Source organism: Podospora bellae-mahoneyi, assembly GCF_035222275.1.
Source record: "Podospora bellae-mahoneyi strain CBS 112042 chromosome 1 map unlocalized CBS112042p_1, whole genome shotgun sequence".
Classification (NCBI taxonomy): Eukaryota; Fungi; Ascomycota; class Sordariomycetes; order Sordariales; family Podosporaceae; genus Podospora; species Podospora bellae-mahoneyi.
The window spans coordinates 2,205,504-2,223,596 of record NW_026946359.1 but is presented as its reverse complement, the minus strand read 5'-3'; the positions used below and the strand labels follow the sequence as shown (position 1 = coordinate 2,223,596).

The 18,093-nt window shown below is 52.6% G+C and overlaps 8 protein-coding genes across 8 annotated transcripts; 4 read left to right on the top strand and 4 right to left on the bottom strand.

The window, feature by feature from the left end:
- Window positions 1-571: 571 nt before the first annotated feature.
- On the bottom strand, window positions 572-2,366 carry QC761_0007510 (uncharacterized protein; the record flags this gene model as incomplete). Its single annotated transcript, XM_062871860.1, has 3 exons — window positions 1,519-2,366; window positions 928-1,310; window positions 572-663 (listed from the first exon to the last, which is right to left on the bottom strand). The coding sequence occupies exons 1-3, from the start codon at window positions 1,617-1,619 to the stop codon at window positions 572-574; spliced, it is 576 nt and encodes a 191-aa protein (XP_062737056.1). The 5' UTR covers window positions 1,620-2,366.
- Window positions 1,693-2,175, top strand: QC761_0007520 (uncharacterized protein; the record flags this gene model as incomplete). Its single annotated transcript, XM_062871861.1, has 2 exons — window positions 1,693-2,010; window positions 2,095-2,175. Exons 1-2 carry the CDS (start codon window positions 1,819-1,821, stop codon window positions 2,173-2,175), a joined length of 273 nt encoding a protein of 90 aa, XP_062737057.1. The 5' UTR covers window positions 1,693-1,818.
- A 500-nt stretch (window positions 2,367-2,866) lies between the features above and the next one.
- On the top strand, window positions 2,867-3,448 carry QC761_0007500 (uncharacterized protein; the record flags this gene model as incomplete). Its single annotated transcript, XM_062871859.1, has 2 exons — window positions 2,867-3,067; window positions 3,356-3,448. 2 exons carry the CDS (start codon window positions 2,867-2,869, stop codon window positions 3,446-3,448), a joined length of 294 nt encoding a protein of 97 aa, XP_062737055.1.
- Window positions 3,449-3,787: 339 nt separating this feature from the next.
- Window positions 3,788-6,546, top strand: pzh1 (serine/threonine protein phosphatase Pzh1; the record flags this gene model as incomplete). The annotated part of the gene is made up of 3 exons (XM_062873962.1): window positions 3,788-5,194; window positions 5,260-5,412; window positions 5,469-6,546. 3 exons carry the CDS (start codon window positions 3,788-3,790, stop codon window positions 5,496-5,498), a joined length of 1,590 nt encoding a protein of 529 aa, XP_062737054.1. The 3' UTR covers window positions 5,499-6,546.
- A 311-nt stretch (window positions 6,547-6,857) lies between these two features.
- MTM1 (Carrier protein, mitochondrial) lies at window positions 6,858-9,111 on the bottom strand. The gene is made up of 2 exons (XM_062873961.1): window positions 8,550-9,111; window positions 6,858-8,491 (listed from the first exon to the last, which is right to left on the bottom strand). Exons 1-2 carry the CDS (start codon window positions 8,722-8,724, stop codon window positions 7,290-7,292), a joined length of 1,377 nt encoding a protein of 458 aa, XP_062737053.1. The 5' UTR covers window positions 8,725-9,111; the 3' UTR covers window positions 6,858-7,289.
- A 491-nt stretch (window positions 9,112-9,602) lies between these two features.
- On the bottom strand, window positions 9,603-14,091 carry QC761_106900 (uncharacterized protein). The gene is made up of 3 exons (XM_062873960.1): window positions 13,099-14,091; window positions 11,442-12,980; window positions 9,603-11,384 (listed from the first exon to the last, which is right to left on the bottom strand). Exons 1-3 carry the CDS (start codon window positions 13,222-13,224, stop codon window positions 9,825-9,827), a joined length of 3,225 nt encoding a protein of 1,074 aa, XP_062737052.1. The 5' UTR covers window positions 13,225-14,091; the 3' UTR covers window positions 9,603-9,824.
- A 41-nt stretch (window positions 14,092-14,132) lies between these two features.
- QC761_106895 (uncharacterized protein) lies at window positions 14,133-14,835 on the top strand (the record flags this gene model as incomplete). Its single annotated transcript, XM_062873959.1, has 2 exons — window positions 14,133-14,610; window positions 14,664-14,835. Exons 1-2 carry the CDS (start codon window positions 14,540-14,542, stop codon window positions 14,833-14,835), a joined length of 243 nt encoding a protein of 80 aa, XP_062737051.1. The 5' UTR covers window positions 14,133-14,539.
- A 975-nt stretch (window positions 14,836-15,810) lies between these two features.
- QC761_106890 (uncharacterized protein) lies at window positions 15,811-17,748 on the bottom strand (the record flags this gene model as incomplete). The annotated part of the gene is made up of 1 exon (XM_062873958.1): window positions 15,811-17,748. The coding sequence occupies one exon, from the start codon at window positions 17,746-17,748 to the stop codon at window positions 15,811-15,813; it is 1,938 nt and encodes a 645-aa protein (XP_062737050.1).
- Between the last annotated feature and the right edge of the window lie 345 nt (window positions 17,749-18,093).

The window sequence follows — 18,093 nt, the reverse complement described above, 5'->3', positions numbered from 1 at the left end:
CTCTTTTCCCAGGCCTCCCAGCAGCCAAGGCCCCAAGAGCAGCGCCCGGGAAATCCTGAGCTGCGCATTGCTCACCCTTCAAGGGACGAAACACAGATCTGATAAAGTCCGATCCTCACTTTCGCAGAGGCTCCCACATTCGCTTGGTATGGGATTTGCAGATCTCTAGAAAAAGAAGTGTGGCGTTCTTCTTGCATCCCGGAAATAGGAAGTTCCATCTAGAGCACCCCGAGCCTTGTATTTCTTCACTCCAACTTGATACCCAATGGCCAGTAAACCGGCCGCCTCAAACTGTTTGTTTGTCCCGGTCAGCCAGTAGTTCCAGCCCAGCTGCGGCCGTGAAAGTGAAAATGTTTTGACCGGAAACGGTAGCCACCTCGACATGAGTACAGCCGGACGGGAGTGCTCCCGTTGGTCTGGATGGTCAAGATGATGGGCTTTCAAACTCTCTACCAGATTGACATTTGAACCACAAAATCAAGGCAACAGCTTCGGGGGGACGATTCATGGCATGTAGATCTTCAGGGACCTTTGTCTGTAGGTTCGTCTCATTGGCAATTGGACTCGGGGCCTACCCCGCAATGAGGTTAAACGACGCGTGGACGTAACGGCCACAGTTGCCGTATTCGGTTGCAATTGTCAAAAGGCCTGAAGTGACGCGAGCTGGGCGAAACATAACAAGAGGATAAGAAAGCCTGAAGGACCTTGATGGTTTGCAACTACGGTATCGGTTCTGATGGCATCAGCGCAACTGGAGCAGGGCTGACGCCAGCTGAAGGCGGAGCTTGTTAGTGGATATAGTAGTTAGCGGAAAACTCTAAACTTGCATGCACCCAGTTCAGCCTCAACCATGGGATAAAAGCTGATCCGCTCCCAGCCTCGTGATGATGGACGATTCAGACAACGCTCCATCTCGAGTTTGCATACCCATGATCTCCAAAACAGTCACCGGATTGCACTCTCTCCTGAGTACATTGCCACACTGGGCTGTACGAATAGTGTATGGACCTGTGGTGTTGACGATATCTTGGTGGCTGGTGACCGACGTGGGATGCGCAATACTGCCGAAAACGTGCGAAAACGGTGGTGGCTGGTGGCTGGGCAGCAAGCTAAATTTGGAACAAGTACGGAGTCGTTCCCACCCTGACGGAACAGACAACGGGGAGGATGGGCTAGTTTTTCGGGTCTGGCCCGATGACGACCGAGTGCCAAGAGATGACAAACCAAGCAGGCGAGCGGTGAGTTTGGTGGCAGCAGAGTTCAGATCGGAGGACAAGCCGGTCGGGCATGGTGGGACCAAGACCGGCCGGCTGTTTCGATGGTGGCATCGAAAATCCCGGGTTCGGATCGGGTCCGGCCGTTGACAACTTGGCATACCGAGTTTTGTCTTTCACCACCTATTGACCAGGTGATGTTCATTCTCTGGCACAAACTGTCAGAGCCTCTTCAAGCATTCATGCCCAGCAGGCAGAGATGCCCGTTTTGCCTCATTGAGGTCCCCGAGAGCGAAATGCTTACTGCCACGATGACGGCTTCTTCAACATTGCCAATGCGCTGGTCACTTTCACATCAAGTCTTCCCCGGAATGCAGAGGCATGTCTCTCCCCCACGCATCGCATCCACCAGCGGCAGCTTGACGGGAATCTAGGGTCAGAAGGCCATGCATCTCAAGATGGGGGACAGTGGTCGAATCATGGCCTGTGCCCATAAAAACTCTGTCTTGTCGAGTGACAGATATGTGCGCCAGCTGCAGTACACCGCTTCCCAACAACAGGACAGCCATGGGGTAAAACACGGTCAGGTGGTTGAACAGATGCAATGGGCTGGGAAAGCAAGCTGAAACCAGTTCCTGACTGGCGGATCCAAAAGATATCAACCCCGGCCCACAGAGGCCCGCAATTGGGCACACATCTCGACGTCTCATCAAACGGAAGGAGTTGCATCGCACAGCATCCGCTGAGCGTCGTCCCGCCCGTGCCTTGCTCAAGATCATCGCCCGTCCATCTCGAGGTGAGGGTGTGCCCCCGTCTATCCCCCACACTGCACGTATTGTGACATAGAAGATGTTTAGAGTTCTTCCAACCTTCTTGGCAGAAACAATGGGGTGAGACGGTGTCGGGCTGTGTCTCTCCTGATGGAGGGACAGGTGATACCCAAGAAAAAGCTGGTAGCTAAGAGAAATAGGGGGCTGCTCCCCTGGATGCCCAGATGCCGAGCCCCCCTCAGTCTTGGATGCAGCTCTTGTCTTTCTGGCATTCTTGATTGCGACAGCTTTGCTGGCTGGGCGGCAGGATATCGATACGTAAGAAGCCTTTTTGGTGTGTCTGATATCAAGTTGTACGCGGATGGTAGGGATGGAAACTGGAAGCGGCATTGTCAGAGATGCATCAGTGCGGGGCAGCATCTTGCGTCCAGAACCTGATAGCCAAAGGTCGCCTTGATGTGTGCCCCACACTGAGAAAGGCACGTGCCTGTTCGCGGTGCCTCGCCCACTGCCATTCTGAGCACCTTCAGCACAGTACAGAAGCTTTCCGACATCTTCGCACGACGTTTGACCTGCAATTGCCATTCGTGATCCTGTTGTACTGCTCTTTCCCATCCCCTGCCTAGGGCCCAAGTCAGTCGTGTTTGGATCCAGCAACCTGGAGGTCGGAGCGACCCAGACGCCCAATTGGCTCTGCGGCAGACCACCGTGTCAAAGCGCCAATCTTTCACTCGACAGCCGCATCGTCATCAATCAAGCAGCCTTCCCCCATTCCCGCCGCCCACTTCATCTGTTCCCGTGAAAACCTTCTCCTACTTACGCACACGGTTCGCTCCGCCAAACGCCTTTTGCGCTCTCTCATCCCTACCGAGTGAGCGTGTGATGTGTACTGACCCCCGTGGCAAGCCCATCAACCCATCAACGCAGCAGTGGCAAGCCTCGCTCTACCGGCAACATCGGTCTATCGTGCCAGAGCAGCACATCCTTTTAACCTACGAGCACGTCACACTAAACCACTCTACCGCCCGCTCTCTTCACCAGCAAGCCCGCCCTTCTTCCTTGAAGCGAAATATCAAGTCCCTAGTCGGTTGGACTGTGCCTGGCCCCGTTCTCACACCTCCATCCTTGGCGGCCTAGTTTTTTCCTGGTTGCTCCGTCTTGGTTGCCCTCTTATCGGCCGTAGGTTCTTTCATTTTTTCCACAAACGAGAACTTAAACCTTCCCCCGTCTATATCCCCACAATTCCCTTTTTTTTTCCTTCATCCAGCTCACCCAAGAATTGGCTTGCGTCTCTTCTTGGGAATATTATCGCTGCTGCTGGTGGTCGTGTGCTGCGCGGACAAGGCTGACATCATAGCAATACCTCGAAAGACCATTTTCACCTCCACTCACCCCGGATTCGACGTGCTACCGACCGGACCATCCGTCATCCGTTATCCGTCGGCCTTTGTCCGACCCCGATAGATCCGACACCGCTGACTGACCGGAGTCTCCGCCGTGCCTCGACCACCGTCCCCGCTCTTACCAACACCTTTCCACTGTCTTCCCTTGGTATCGTTGAAAACGGAGAGCTCATCGGGACGTCGGTCAACCACCGCCACCCAACTGCTTTCCTGTCTCGACAGACTCTACCACCCTCCCTAGAACCAAGGGGCACAACAAGAATTACAAATCGCTTCTAGACGGGTGCCAGCGGTAGGCTGTGTAGGTCTTGGCCAAAGAGCGACCTGCCCGGAACCACGCGCGTGTGCACGCCGTCCAGGCCCTATCTCAAGAGCTATAATTCTCTGACATTGAGAAATCATGGGCAACCAATCCTCCAAGGAGTCCGGATCGTCGGCCAAGGGTGCCGCTAATGGCGACCGGACCGGCCCTGAGGGCTTCCAGTCGTATCCTTCGTTCAGCAGGTCCGACACCAGAGAGTCATCTAGGTCTTTTCGCTCCCTGCGCTCCAAGATCCCAGGGTCCAACAGGACAGACAGTCCTAGGAGCTCGGCACTCATTGTGAACGGTGATGCGAACGAAAAGGCGGACGTTACAGGTGGCAGGAGCGCAAGATCGTCCCAGTCACGCGTCTCACGTGCCGATTCTATCCCGTCCCCCAGCTCACCGTCATCGGTCGATACTGCCGTGCCGGCTTCTCCCGTGGCTGATGACCTTCCGCCGCCCTCGCCGATACAATCCGCGTCCATGAAGGCGGGATACCACGATGTCTCGGCTGCGCAGGCCAGCGGGGAGGTGGACCACGTTTCGGACCAACCGCCCTCGGGTGCCGGCAGTTCAGCCCTTCCTGCACAACCGGCAGGCCAGTCCATCCTGGTGAAGCGCGATGACGCTGTCAATTTGGTTAACAACTCACCCCATGAGTCTGGAAAGGAAGATGCTGGAGTCACCATGAGTGAGATCAAGGATATTGACCTGGATGATTTCATCAAGCGCCTTCTCGATGCCGCCTACGCCGGCAAAGTCACAAAAGGAGTGTGTCTCAAGAATGCCGAAATCACGGCGATCTGCCATCGGGCTCGGGAAGTTTTTCTTTCCCAGCCTGCCCTTCTCGAGCTGGACGCGCCCGTCAAGATAGTAGGAGACGTGCACGGCCAGTATACCGACCTGATTCGGATGTTCGAGATGTGCGGGTTTCCCCCAAACTCCAACTACCTGTTCTTGGGCGACTACGTGGATCGTGGCAAGCAGTCTCTGGAGACCATCCTGCTTTTGCTCTGCTACAAGCTCAAGTACCCCGAGAACTTCTTCTTGCTGCGTGGAAATCACGAATGCGCCAATGTCACGCGCGTATACGGGTTCTACGATGAGTGCAAACGGAGATGCAACGTGAAGATTTGGAAGACATTCGTCGACACGTTCAACACGCTTCCCATTGCGGCTATCGTCGCTGCCAAAATCTTCTGTGTCCACGGAGGACTTTCGCCGGCTCTCAGCCACATGGACGATATCAGGAACATTGCTAGGCCTACCGATGTCCCTGACTACGGCTTGCTCAACGACCTTTTGTGGTCTGATCCGGCAGACATGGAGTCAGACTGGGAGTCAAACGAACGCGGTGTCAGTTATTGCTTCGGGAAGAAGGTCATCGTTGACTTTTTGGCCGCCAATGACTTTGATCTTGTTTGTCGCGCCCACATGGTTGTTGAAGACGGCTACGAATTCTTCACGGATCGTGTTCTCGTCACAGTCTTCAGCGCTCCCAACGTGAGTTGTTTTTTAGCTCGACAATTTTTTGATTTATATACTAATACTAACTGATACTCTTCTAGTACTGTGGCGAATTTGACAACTGGGGTGCCGTTATGTCGGTATCAACCGAACTTCTTTGCAGCTTTGAGCTGCTCAAACCTCTTGACTCTAATGCACTCAAGAATCATATTAAGAAGGGGCGGAACAAGCGCAACCAAATCCTTAACAGCCCTGTATGTATACCTGTCCTTCAAGTGCTTGATTGGAGCAAAGCTAACAAACCTTGCAGCCTGCGAGTGTGTATCCTCAGAGCGTCTGAGGCGTCAAGGAGATTGCGTGAACATGGCACATGTATAACCAACAATTAATGGAGCTATTTTGCTCATCACAGGAGAACCGATACGCTCTCGCATAATACAGATCACATGCACATGGTCGATTCGCGGATCTTTTCGCAACAAGCATAGCGGGGCATCGAGGCACCGAAGCAGAAAATATGAGCGCTCGACGAGGAGAGTGATGCGATAGCTAGGGCAATAGCAACTATGAGGATGGCGATAGTCAAGCGAGTAACAGATACGGTCATCTGGCGGCAATCAACGACAACGAGGGCTGGTCAATATGTTGGGATTCTGGAACGTATCTCGATATAGAGACACAGCAGGGGGCGTCACAGATGGACGAACACCTCACACTTGGTCAACGAGACCCTTATTCTCACAACCGCCGACGTTTCCACAATGTGGCGCGTTTTGCTTTGGCTTGTCTTTTTCATCGATAAGTAATGACACAACCAACGAGGTCAGGCGAGGGACACATTACCGCTGCTGGGCACAAGGGGTGCCATAGAAGGAACCAGAGGCAGTTCAGGGGGCAATTTGGGAAAATGGAGGGTGCTTTGTTTTTGCTGGCTGGACAGCCGCTGATGCCTGGGAGCAGGCGACTTTTGAGGCTTGGGTTTGGCTTTGGCGGAGATGGTAATGATGTGTGTCGTGGGTTTCTGTGGGCGTGTTTTCGGCATGTGTTGTTAGTCTGTGTGTGCGTGTGCAACACAGGGAATAACTTGCTGGCTATCGAGCGCGTTGTTTTGTTCTATTTTCTCTTCGACTACTTTCTTTTTACCTCTTTAATTTTCTTGATGAACAACCCCCCCAAAAAAAAAAATTCGACTCCCCTCTGAATACGTTTTTAACGGTTAATTTCTGTCTGTGTGTCATGGGATTCGATGGGCTTTTATGTGGGTGTTTTGACATGGGTCGGTGGAGATCATTACGTCTAGTAGAGGGGTGATGTGAAAGTCTATTGAATACGATATGTTGGCGATGAGCCAATGGCTTGGCTGAGGTGTTACTTGCGATGATAACTCGCTCATGTGACGAGTCTTCTGGCAAGCGTTGAAGTAAAGTTTTCCTACCAGGTGGTTTAGGTAAGTATGGTAGAGAATCGAGAGACATTTCAATGTTTGCTCACTCCTCTTCAACTAGGCCAAGATCATCCCTTATACACCTGTTGCTAACTTTGGTAGCTTTGACGTGGCTGACACATGTAATCTAGTAGGATAGAATACGCCTACCTTCGGTCGGTTTAAGAGCATCAAATAAAAACGCCACAACAACAGCACGATAGTTAGGTTCCCAATCTCCTATGTCCAGGCTCCATGCAAGAAGAAAGAAATACCTGAAGCCAGAAAATGATAATATATGCACACTTTTATGTTGTTACAAATGATATACATTATCTCGCTGTCTCCACCCACCCAGCATGTCATAGAGCAACATCCTTGAGGTACTTCTCATTTTACTCACCCTTCCCCTTCCCTAGTGTACTCTCCCCCTCAATCTAACCCACCATATGTCTTCGATTCTTTCTAAAAATGAAAAAAAAAAAAAAAAAAAACCCCAAAAAAACGCCAAACATGCTTATTTAAACCCCCCTTCCTTCCGGCCCACCTAACCATCATTCCAGTATCCTTGAAGCAACCCCATGAAACCAACAAGAAAAATAGTGATGCTAATAGAAACAGGGGAAAAAAGTGGAGAGTTCACACACCCAGCTCATATTACAAACAAGAAGTAATGGATGAGTAGTTGGAGCCGCTCAAGCGGGTGGTTCAAGCAGCAGCAGCTGGTTCCTCCCCACCGCCAACCTCCTTCAACATCCTTCTTTCATTCACCCCCCTAAACACCCTCTTACCCACCTCATAACTGCTGATCATGACCGCACATGCCGGCGCCACCTTCAGCGTGCGCGGTACACAACCCTTAAACAACCCTCCCATCCCTTCCGTCCGGAAGATGTGCCACAGCAGTCTCCCCATCGATTGTTCTTCTGGTGCCACTGCCGCATTGCCCACCGCCGACTTGGCTAATGTCCCCGAGTCCCTGAATACTTGTGTTCTTGTCTTGCCTACATCAAAAGGCATCGTCGCCACTGATGCAAACGCACCCGAGGCGGCGCCGGCAACAAAACTATCCGTGAAAGTATCCGCGTGGTTCTCCCTGCTTTGGCTTCTTCTCCTCGCGCGAGCCTTGGAGCTTCTCTGCGCGTCACGATCGAGGTCCATTTCCAGAGTTGTCGACCTCCCGCGCTCACGGGCATCGGTGAGTTTCCCGCGAATGGTTTCGTATCCCCACCAGTACATACCCGAGAAGGGGACATCCCGCCACAGCGTGAGTGTCAACCCGCGCCAGAGAGAGCGGTACCCGTGGGTGTTGACCATGTCCTTGACTCCGCGGAGGGTTTCGGCAAGGTGCTCAGAGGAACTACCGCCTTGCGCGGCTTGCATCCGAGTGCGAAACAGCTCGATGGGGGAAACGACGGCGGCCGCAACCATGCGTGCTGTAATTCCTGCTACCAAGGGGGCCATGTCATCGCGGACGCTGGTGCGCTGTATTGGGGAGGCGGGGTTAAGACGGAGCCAATCGTAGCCGGTTAGGTAGATGATATTGGCAGGGACGGCCATAACGAGGGTCGGGGAGAGACCGCGCCATAAGGTGGTGATACCTTCATTGCGAGCGATCTTGCGGAGACCGTCAAAGGTGGAGTTGAAGGTTCGTTGCTGGGTGTGCTCGACGGCGCAGTCGATTGCTGTGGCACCGGCTCCGTGAACCCGAGGACCGACGACGCAGATTTCGGAGTTGTTGTTTGCGAAGAAGACTTCGCGGCAGCAGGCTGTCACGCCTAGGCTGGATGGTCGAAAGGGCGTGGGGCTCGAGAGTGAGAGCTTGGAAAAGTCGGCGGTTAGGGGTTGTGGTGGTGGCTTAGAAAGGCCTTGAGCTTGCCATCGTACTCGCACTACATCGAGAGGTGTTACTGTTGAAGTGTCAGCGTCAGTGGCGCTCATCACAAGGGTATGGGTGAGGAGACATACCTAACAAACCAGTGATCAAGCTACCGGATGTGGCCGAGAGCATCTTCTGTACGGTCGTGATCTCGACCGGATCAGTTGAAGTATCAACTACGACCGATGGCGAGGCATGGCCAGCCATCCTATTGTAGTTCTGTCGGAAGTCGGGAGTTTGCGCCTCGCTAGAAAGCATCCCCATATGTCTGTCCGTGTGATGCCTGTCGCCGGCAACGTCTGGAATCCCTCTCTCAAGGCGGACTCTCGGAGATGTGTTCCTCCCCGTTGCGATCCTATCCAGTCCACACCTACGCAAGTGTGGAGCAGGAACCGTTACAACGGAACACCTCTTTGTCCTGCAGCTGTGGTGCTGCGCGCGAGTGTGACGGATATCGGGGATTCTTTGCGCAGGGAAAATGGATGTGTGAAATTGACGTTTATATTTTTTCCCGTCTCAAAAGTAAAGAGGTATCTGCAGGGCGCAATGGACAAGCAAAGTTAAAAAATCCGAACCGGAGGTCTTCTCCTCAATTGGTATCCGAAGGGGCAAAAACGACGCAGAAAAATTGGTCCTCTTCCTTTCGGCGTCATTGACGGCAAACACTCACTCACACGGAAGATTCTCGACCAGCCGAACCGACAACGGAGTCTGTCCCTTGCGGCTGGCGGGAAAAAACTGTGGGTCACCAAAGACCCGCTTTTTGCCGAGAGGAAACCTTAAAGCCGAGACCTCCACCTTGCAACTGCTCCGTGATGTCATTGAGATCTTATCTTATCTGCTGCCAAAGGTCTAGGCTTAATCACCGATAAGATGTATCTGATAGGTGACATCAACTGCCGGACCGTTCATGTAAGTCTAAACAACATGGATGAGTAACGAGATGGCATAATCCCGCACACCGTGGATCCTTTGGAGTTTATTACACGCAGATATTATGAGTTTGAATCATCAGAAAGCCACGCGTCGCGGTAGTTGTTCGATATTGAAGATGTTTGCCGGCATCCGAAGACAGAGTGTGCGCCAATTGAAAACAATAAATACATTGGCGCTGAAATGATACACATAAATACTAGATACAGCCGGAAAGTATCGTAACGGAGAACACACTTTATTCATGAGCTACCTAGGTAAGACATGGAATCGCGAAAACGACAGGCTTTTCCCTCCATTTTCTTCGCCATCTTATGCGGACAATACTGAAAAAAACATGCTACAGTAAACTCAAGCTCGCAAGCAAGGAAATCCATTTTATGTGCCCCTTATGGCGCTCTCAAAAAATGCAAAACATACCGACTAACCCTCTAGTGCAACTTCTCCTTGAGGTAGACAACAGCAGCATAACCCGCGCAGCAACCGGTGCTCATACTATGTTGGCACCATGGGCATTTCACTGCGGTGGTAATCGCTCCCGATATCCCCAGGTTTCTGTCCTCGACCACCGCGTCCGGTTTCGCCATGCATTCGTAGATTTTGGATGGCATGTCGTGGTAAAACTTGCAGCTGCAGCACTCGACAAACATTTTGGCTATGGGAGCCATCCGTGACTCTGTGACGGTACTCGGCGTACGACTGGAGGTGCCGGGTTTCAGTTGCATGTGTCTCGGCAGTGCGGACAGGGTGGGGGGCTGGCCTGGCGATGTCGGTGCAGACAATGATATCTCTGAGTGCTTTGGTGGCTTCAGGATAGATACCAGTCCAGGTTTAGAAGCGCCACCTGAATTTTGTGCGCCCTGGGAAGTAAGCGGCGATGGAGTATGCGGTCTCAGCGCTGAGATAGGCGCAGGAGACAGAATTGGAGCAGAGTGTGTTCGAGGTTGCGATGATGGTCTGGCGGCGCTATGATGTGTAAACCTGGTGCTTGGGTGAGGTGATGGCTCCACATGAGAGCTGGGACCAAAAACACTATCGTCCCCAGGGAAGTCCTCTGAGTAAGGGCTCGATGGTATTTGAAACTCAGCAGCCATAACAGGTTTGCTTTTTCGGGTCCCTGATCTAGGGGGGAGGGGTGGGCTGGGTAAATCTGTCGACATATACAAAGCATGTGGTTCGGCAGAGTGCTCGTTTCCGTGCCAGGCAGACTGGTTGCTCCCATACTCCCGAGTCCTCAACTCCCTTTTTTGCTTTCGATTTGCGCCCTCACGCTTCAAAGGTCTGGTGGCAACATCTTCAACGGGACCATAGTGAGCTGGGGCAGTTTCTGTGTTTCTCTCAGTGTACGGAGATGTGTGGCCTGAATCAGAAATGGAAAGATTCCGTTTCATGGATCGAGGCGGTATCACAACGGCAGGTGCAACAGAGGATCCCGGCAACGGGGTAGGGTAGGTTGGTGAACCAGATGGGTCTGCCGATTGTAGTTTTCTTGCCAGGCCTAGTTGAGACTCCAAGCCCTCAGTCCTGTTCCTGAGTGGTAACTCAGCTGTATTGTTCGACGAGTTTGGCGAAGGTTCATCCGTGTCATCAAAAGTTGAGCGAGACGTCATGAAAGACTGTGCATCATTATCTTGATCGACTGGCATGGCCTCTTTGTTCCACCAGTCATCATCACCACCTGAACTTATTCCAGAATTTTCTGGATTCCCAGGACGAGGCGTAGTCGATTTACTCGACCTTGCAGACTGTGTGTTGTCGGTCCCTTGGAAATTGGGATCTTTTTGAGTCAAAATGTTCTCCAATGCAGAATCACCCCCAGAAGACTGAGGCCTGGATGTGTCCGGGGTGATTGTTTGCGATACAAGAGAGGATCCGTCTTCGAAGGTGGAGCAAGTTGAAGTCGACGAGCCTTCGGAAGCGCGGCTTCCTGTTTGACTTGTTGTTCCGTTACTGGCCACAGAACCAGGTGCCCCAGGCTGAGATACAGAGGTCTGCTTCACATTAGCATGCCGAACCTTCAAATAAAGCTTTAGTTCTGGGCGCCTTACTACTGATGTCAGGATGGGTGGCTCATCCTGAACACTCGGACTGCCCACTTCCTGAGACATGGACACCTTTGACTGCTTACGGTCTCGAAATGACAAATATGGCGGGCCTGCTATGTGTGTCGTTGCGCTTGTTTGGAGCTGAGGTCTTTTCCCAATGCTCAGTGCTGCCTTCGCCGCATCTTTGAGACTTCGGGATCTTTTACTCTGGCTAGCAGAGGTCATCAAGAAGCCCCCAGAACTTCCAGTGCTGTGAGATGTAGAGGGAGGAATGCGGGTCGCAGTTTCATGTGATTCTATGGGACTTGAGCCTGAGGCGGGGGGATGGTTTGCATTGCCAAAGTAGTCGGCCTCGATGCCTGACGGTTGGGTGTCTATCGTGTTGTCGCTCCGTGTCGCAGATGTGCCTCTTCTGCCAATGAGTTTCATGGCTGCCGCTTTGGCGTCTTGGGTGAATGAGGAGCGTCGCGAATGTCTAGGGTTACTTGAGCTACTCCTTGATGAAGGTTGTGGCTTGGAGTTCGCCAACGCTTCCTCATCAGCCAGCCCTGCCGATGTCAGATTTATTTTATGCCCATCGCGGCCTCTGGACTGCGAAGCCGCCGTCTGAGGTAGGCTGTTGCTTCTCGTATGGGCGGACGGAGACATATGTCTTAGCATTGGTGTTCTAGAGGCTGAAGGCGGACACATATCTCTTGGAACCCGGCCATCCTGATGTAGTGAAAGTGACGATGGAATGGCTGCAACATTCGGAAGAGGCCCCTCCGAAATAGATCTCCGCAGTTCCAAGTGCGAATCTCCGGGAGTATTGTGTATGGCGATTTGAGTGGCCGTCTTGGGCCGAACAGCATTGTCTCCGTTCACAATATCGCTGGAGGCGAGGAAGTGACACCTGCTTGGTTGAAGATTATCGGTAGACGCCGCCTTTCCGCTGCCCTCAGGTCGTTGGACTGTTTGGAGATGCAGCAGTGAATGCTGTGTGATCAGAGACGGATCAGACATGGAGCGCTCTGGACTGATAAAGCCAGTTGTTCGTGCCCCGGTGTTCAGCGTACTAACGGACGGCGGGAGTTTGCTGAGTCTTGCAGTGGTACGTTTCTTCGACGCCTTCGCTTCCTTCTCCGCTAGCAGCTTTTCCTTTTTCCGGCGTTCGGCTTCGAGCTTCTTCTCCCTCTTCCGCTGGCCGTAGGTCTCCCAGCTGGGAGATTGGCAGATTGACGACTGATCTGACATGGCTTCCTCGTCGTTGCCCGGAGACAGAAACTTGACCTGCTTGTGCGGAGATACAAGATTTGCCGTCGGTGTTTCTGATCCACTGTCTTCCTCGCCAGTGCCGGGGCACGGTGAGTGGCTTTCGGGGGATCGTGGGATAGTGATAGAAAGTGATTGTAGTGTAACACCCTTGGTTTCTGGGCTTAGCATCGGGGTACTGCGGTCCGTAGGCGGTGAGTCGAAGCGCGGGAGTTGGAGAGATGGGAGGCTTCCTTGGGAGGTAGCAGAATATGGCACGGAGGGAGGGTAGGTTTCTTGTAGCTGGTCCAGCTGTAGTCATACAAATGCAAAGTTAGAGACATGCTGCGCCATGAAACACCCAGCAATCAGGACGGTACAACACCGAACGGCAAGCAAGCGGGAAGGGGCAGGATAGCGGCGCACATACCTTGGACTTTTTCCCCAGATGCTTGAACGTGTCAGACTTGAGCAATTCCTCAGTCCGGCGCTCAACCTCCTCCAAGGCTGCCTTGGGGAGTGGCCCAGAGCCATAAGCAGAAAACAAGATGTCCATCACGGACCAGTAAAGCTGGAGTGATTCTACCAAAAGATGTCCAAGGTGGCCTGATACCCTCGAGGGAAAAAAGACACTGGATGTTCCCGGACGAGCACAAGGCGAGATATGTATATGTGTGGAAGCTGAGTGGGTTGCAACTTGCCGACGAGGTAAACGCCGGGTGATCGGCTTGAGGGTACAATACCGGATTCTAAACGGGCGTACGTACTATGACCTGTAGCGAGTGAAAAGACCTGAAAACGAGTGTCTTGAATTTTGCGCGCGTATCCGCTGCAGCTTTGGGTGAATGCAAGATGCTCTGGAGCGACGGGTAAAGTGACTTGTCTCTACGCAGTCTTCATCCGGTGGCAACGCTCGGGAGCAGTGGCTCATAGAGTCACACTCTCGAGTCTCCCACCTGCCCAGGAAGTGTTTGATTGTAGTGTATGTCCAACGGAAAGAAATTAAAAAGTTGTAAGCCTCCCGCTGGGGGTGGCATCTTGGGCTCGTCTCAAGACAAAGGCGAGCTGCGAGGGCCACCTCACCCACTCCGATGCAGGCAAGCGATGGCGGAAATAGAAAGACAAGCATGTCAGGTACGCTGCAGGAACAACACGAGGGTGATGTTGTGGACAGCAGGATGTTATTCACCGCTGAAAAGCTCCCGGCTGCCGAGAAGCTTCTTCGGGTTCGCGTACATGGCACACAACGTCTTCTATTGAAGTGTTACACAAAGCGAAAAAGCTGAGTTGTCGGGTGATGGTGACACAAGAAAACGAGGCATGATTTGAGAGGTGCGGAAACGATGATGACTAGGATTCAGAGTCTAGATGAATGAAGTAAGGTAGGCTGGGATTGATTTGGTTGGGCTTGGGTACAGAGAACACCTAAACTTGAAGACACTATATGCCGCCATACACTGCTTGCTTGTATCTAATACCCAACAAGATATGTCGTTGCGAAGTGAGGTAGAAGAGGACTGCATGACTGGTTACCAGCCCAGTGGCTTCTCAGCGGACCGCCCCAGAACGCCACAGGGGGTAAAGTGGAGATCTTTAGCACCTAAGCTTCCTCGCCCAGCCTTGGCCTCTTTGCTTCCCAAGGACAAGCTTTCTTCGCCATTCGCTTCTCACATCAACTTCATCGAGATTCATTTCAATGTCCGGATTTCATTGCGCCCGATACCCGGTTTGCTTGCAGCCATCAGCAACTAGATGTACTCCCTATACCACGCCAAGGACCTCTTCCACAAAGACTCATGATTAACTTAGCCTTGAATGCTGGTTCTAGAAAACCCCAAATGCGGCTATAGGCAATTAGTTCACCCGATGGTATGTGTGAGACAAGGCACGACAACTGCTCGTTCAACTCCCCAAGCGCTGGCCGATGCGCAAACACCTCCCGGTAGACCAATGATTGTGACCTTTTTCCGATATTGAAGCTAACCTCACGAACAGGAAGCGCTACTACAGCGGGATCATGACGATGAGTTGGTTGCCCGTCTCGGAGCCACACAGTCTTCTCTGGACAGTAAGAAAACGACGCTTCGTCGGTCCCGTCTCGCCAACCTGGCTTGACACTCACCAGATCGGACTGTATATGGCGTCATTCTGGCGCTGTTCACCATAGTATCCGATCGATCTCTCCGTCAGCCGCCCACCTAGACTCACAACCTCAGCTTTTGAGTAAGAAAGTACAACCCCACAACGACGATCATCTGCATCGCGCGATGGGTGCAGGCGGCCCTGTTATTGAGACCCACATACATACTGCTTCCGGAAGTTTTCCAAGCATTTGCCTATTGCCTCGTCGCCTTTCTTTCGGACCGCTCCTGGGCACTCACGCCGAGCCTGGGCAGGATGCTTGGTTTTGAGCCTCGTTTTCCAGGGCCTGCCAACCGCCGATGGCACTCAATGATGCGACTCGAGCTGTCCGTCATAGTTAGCACACACCATACCGGCTTTCCAAGCCGTGTTTGCTTTCCTCAGCTTTCCAGGTACAAGCAGGTCACGCCTTTTATCCTGTCCTTTTTTCCAGTAGGCGAGCAATATTCCCCCGCTTGACTGAACTCCCAGCTCCTGGTATGGTGGTGGTATCATCCCCTTCCCGGAAAGACATTTAGATTGGGCATTACGCGTTCGTCTTTGGGATTCCCTCGTTTGCTTCCCGTCTCCAGCTTTCACTCTCGCTTGCTATTTTCTCCCTACCCAAGGTTGACCTCTCGTCTGGGCATAGGGGGGCGGTTGAGATGGCCATTGGCTGTATTTCCATGCGCTCGCTCCTGGGGAACTATTTGAGCTACTATTTCTGACATTGGGGTGCATGTCAATATGGCCGGATGACCGGCACTGGCAAGCCTTGCTGCGAGATACATTCTTCTTATTGTTAACATTGTCCAGCTCGGGGTCGTTTTCATGTGTCCGGATTGTTTACGTTGGTTGGCGCGCCAAAGTGAAGTTATTACACATCCCAACCCGTCTTACACTCGCAGATCATGCCCCCTCCTCGCTCGCTATACAATACCAAGCCTACTACGAGATACAACCTCAAGGGTGCAGGACAGTTGGGCGTACGGGAGATCAGCGGATGGTAGCGCTCTCCGAGTTACTGAGGCGACCAACCGTTTTCTTCCATGTACCGGTCAAGCACATCCTGCTCAGGGCGTTGATGGCACCAGATTTCCTGCCCAACCCCCCAGCTGGCAAGACCTTTCAGGGGCTTTCCCGAGGCATCCCGTGGGACATTGGACTTCTTCTTCGGCTTGACAGTCCTCTTGAGCCGCTGTCTGAATTCGTGGGGAATTCTCAGCCGGGCAGCGACCCACTTGTCATTTGGCCGGTTGTCCAGTTCGATCTCCATCCCGGGATCGGCCTTGCTGAGAAGTTGGTCATCTGCCCAGGACTTTTGGAATCGGGTCTGTTGTGGTGGCAGCGTTATTTTCAAGAACTCAAGTGCCGAGTGTACCGTCAGGTATATGGCCCGTTTCGAAGACACAATGGTCTTCATAAACACTGACATCCACTTTGGATAAAGAACAGCAAAGTCAGTTTGGGACAGGTGTGTTGATCCTCGTATCGTCGTCATCCAGCATGGAGCACCTCCGTCACGGGCCTCGTGGCATGTTCGCTCGACGCGCTCGAAATTTTCCGTCCAGTGCATGAACGCCTCGCTCCCGACAGATAGTATCGGTTTCCGAAGCCGTTCCCGCTCCGTGCTCTCAGGAGTTGCCGGACCCCATGCGTCAAGTAGGATGCCCTGGGAGAGCCAATCAAGTCTTTCGGACCTCAAGGCCTGCACTGAGGTCGCGCCTCCGAAGCTGTGACCCATCATTGTCACATTTTCCAAGTAAAGCCTCTCTGTCCATTCATCCCAGTCGATCCCATCGAGCCCCAGTGAGCTGGCACCGACATTCCCTTTCTTCCTAAGGTTCCTTGTGCGCACAGCATCTCCCTTTCCGTTGTTTATAAGCTGCAAGACGTGGAAAGCCTCCTCGATTTCAGCCATCCTCATTTCAATCTGGGCTTCACGAAGCTCTGTATCAACGCCACGCGAGTTGTGTGGTGAAGTATCTTGGGCGTTATCTTTGGGGAAGATATAGTCGACTTTGTAGTACGGCTTGTCCCGTCCACTATTTTTCTTATGTTGTTTCTTCTCGTCCTTTGGTGGCCCGGGCGATCTGTCAAGGCCTTGACTATCGAGATCTGGGTCGGAACCAGCCTTGTTGACAAACGTTCTGGCACCACTGCCGTCGCGATGTTCCAAAGCGACAACCACGAAGCCAAAGCTAGCCAGTTCTCCACATATAGAACTGTACAGTGTTCGGGACCCGCCAAGACCATGGCTGAACATGATCACCGGGAACTTTGGCTTGCCATCTTGTTTATCTGCCTCACAGGCTTCCCCGCCATCTACAAGTGTATTCTGGCTCAAACTATTTCCATTTTCTTGCTCCTCTTTCGCCTCTATACCGCCCTTCGCAGGAGGAATATTTTCCGTAGTAACCTTCTCTTCTTCATCCTCCTCAACAGCAGGTGGCCACCGTGACGAGATCTTCCCATTTCTCAAAACAGGCAACTTGGTAAACATACTCGTCGCAGCCATATACGCCGTTATGGGAATATACGGCACGTTGAAGAACCTCGCATAGCCCTTGCATGTCTCCGCTCTGGGTCGAGAAAGCCAAGGGACTCTGGATAATGGTGTTCTGGACCTGCGGTGGAGACTCCGCCGCTCGCTGCGTGGGAGGTCAGAGTTGTCGGTGGGGTAGTAGACGGCGAAGAGGACGGTGTCGAGCTTGAGGGCGTAGGACCCATTGCGCTTGATGCGGCTGAAATGACGGGGTGATCGGACGGGAACTTCAATTTCGAGGAAGGCGACTTGGTAGGGGCCTGAGTAAGGGGTTATGGAGTGGAAGAAGTGTTCGCGGAAGGAGCGGGGTGGGTGAGGTGCTGATGGGGGAGGGCGGGAGACGTGGGGGTCGAGGGAGGGACGTAATTTTGAGCGGGAAGTTCGGGAGGCTCGGGATACAGGTCTTGAGGGCATTGTTGAGAGACAGGGTGAAGGTAGGGGGTAGGTATTAAGAGTAAGGTGTAGACATTCAGGAATATCGAATTTGGAAGTCTTCGGAGAAGTTGGTACTGCTGATACTGCTGATACTGCCTTGCTGTGTCATCAAGGAGGGTATGAAGGAGGGTGAAAGAAGGAGGGAGGCGGGTTAGGAGAGGCTGCGCTGGGAACTTGGTATGTTTTTTTTCTGGTTGGTAGATGCATAAGAGCGATGTTTGTCCGGTGTTGTAAGTTTGTAAAAGAGATCAAATATCACAGTGAAGAAAGAGTCTCGTCTTGCTAGAAGGTGAAAAGTCATCACGTGCAAGATGAGGATGTCTT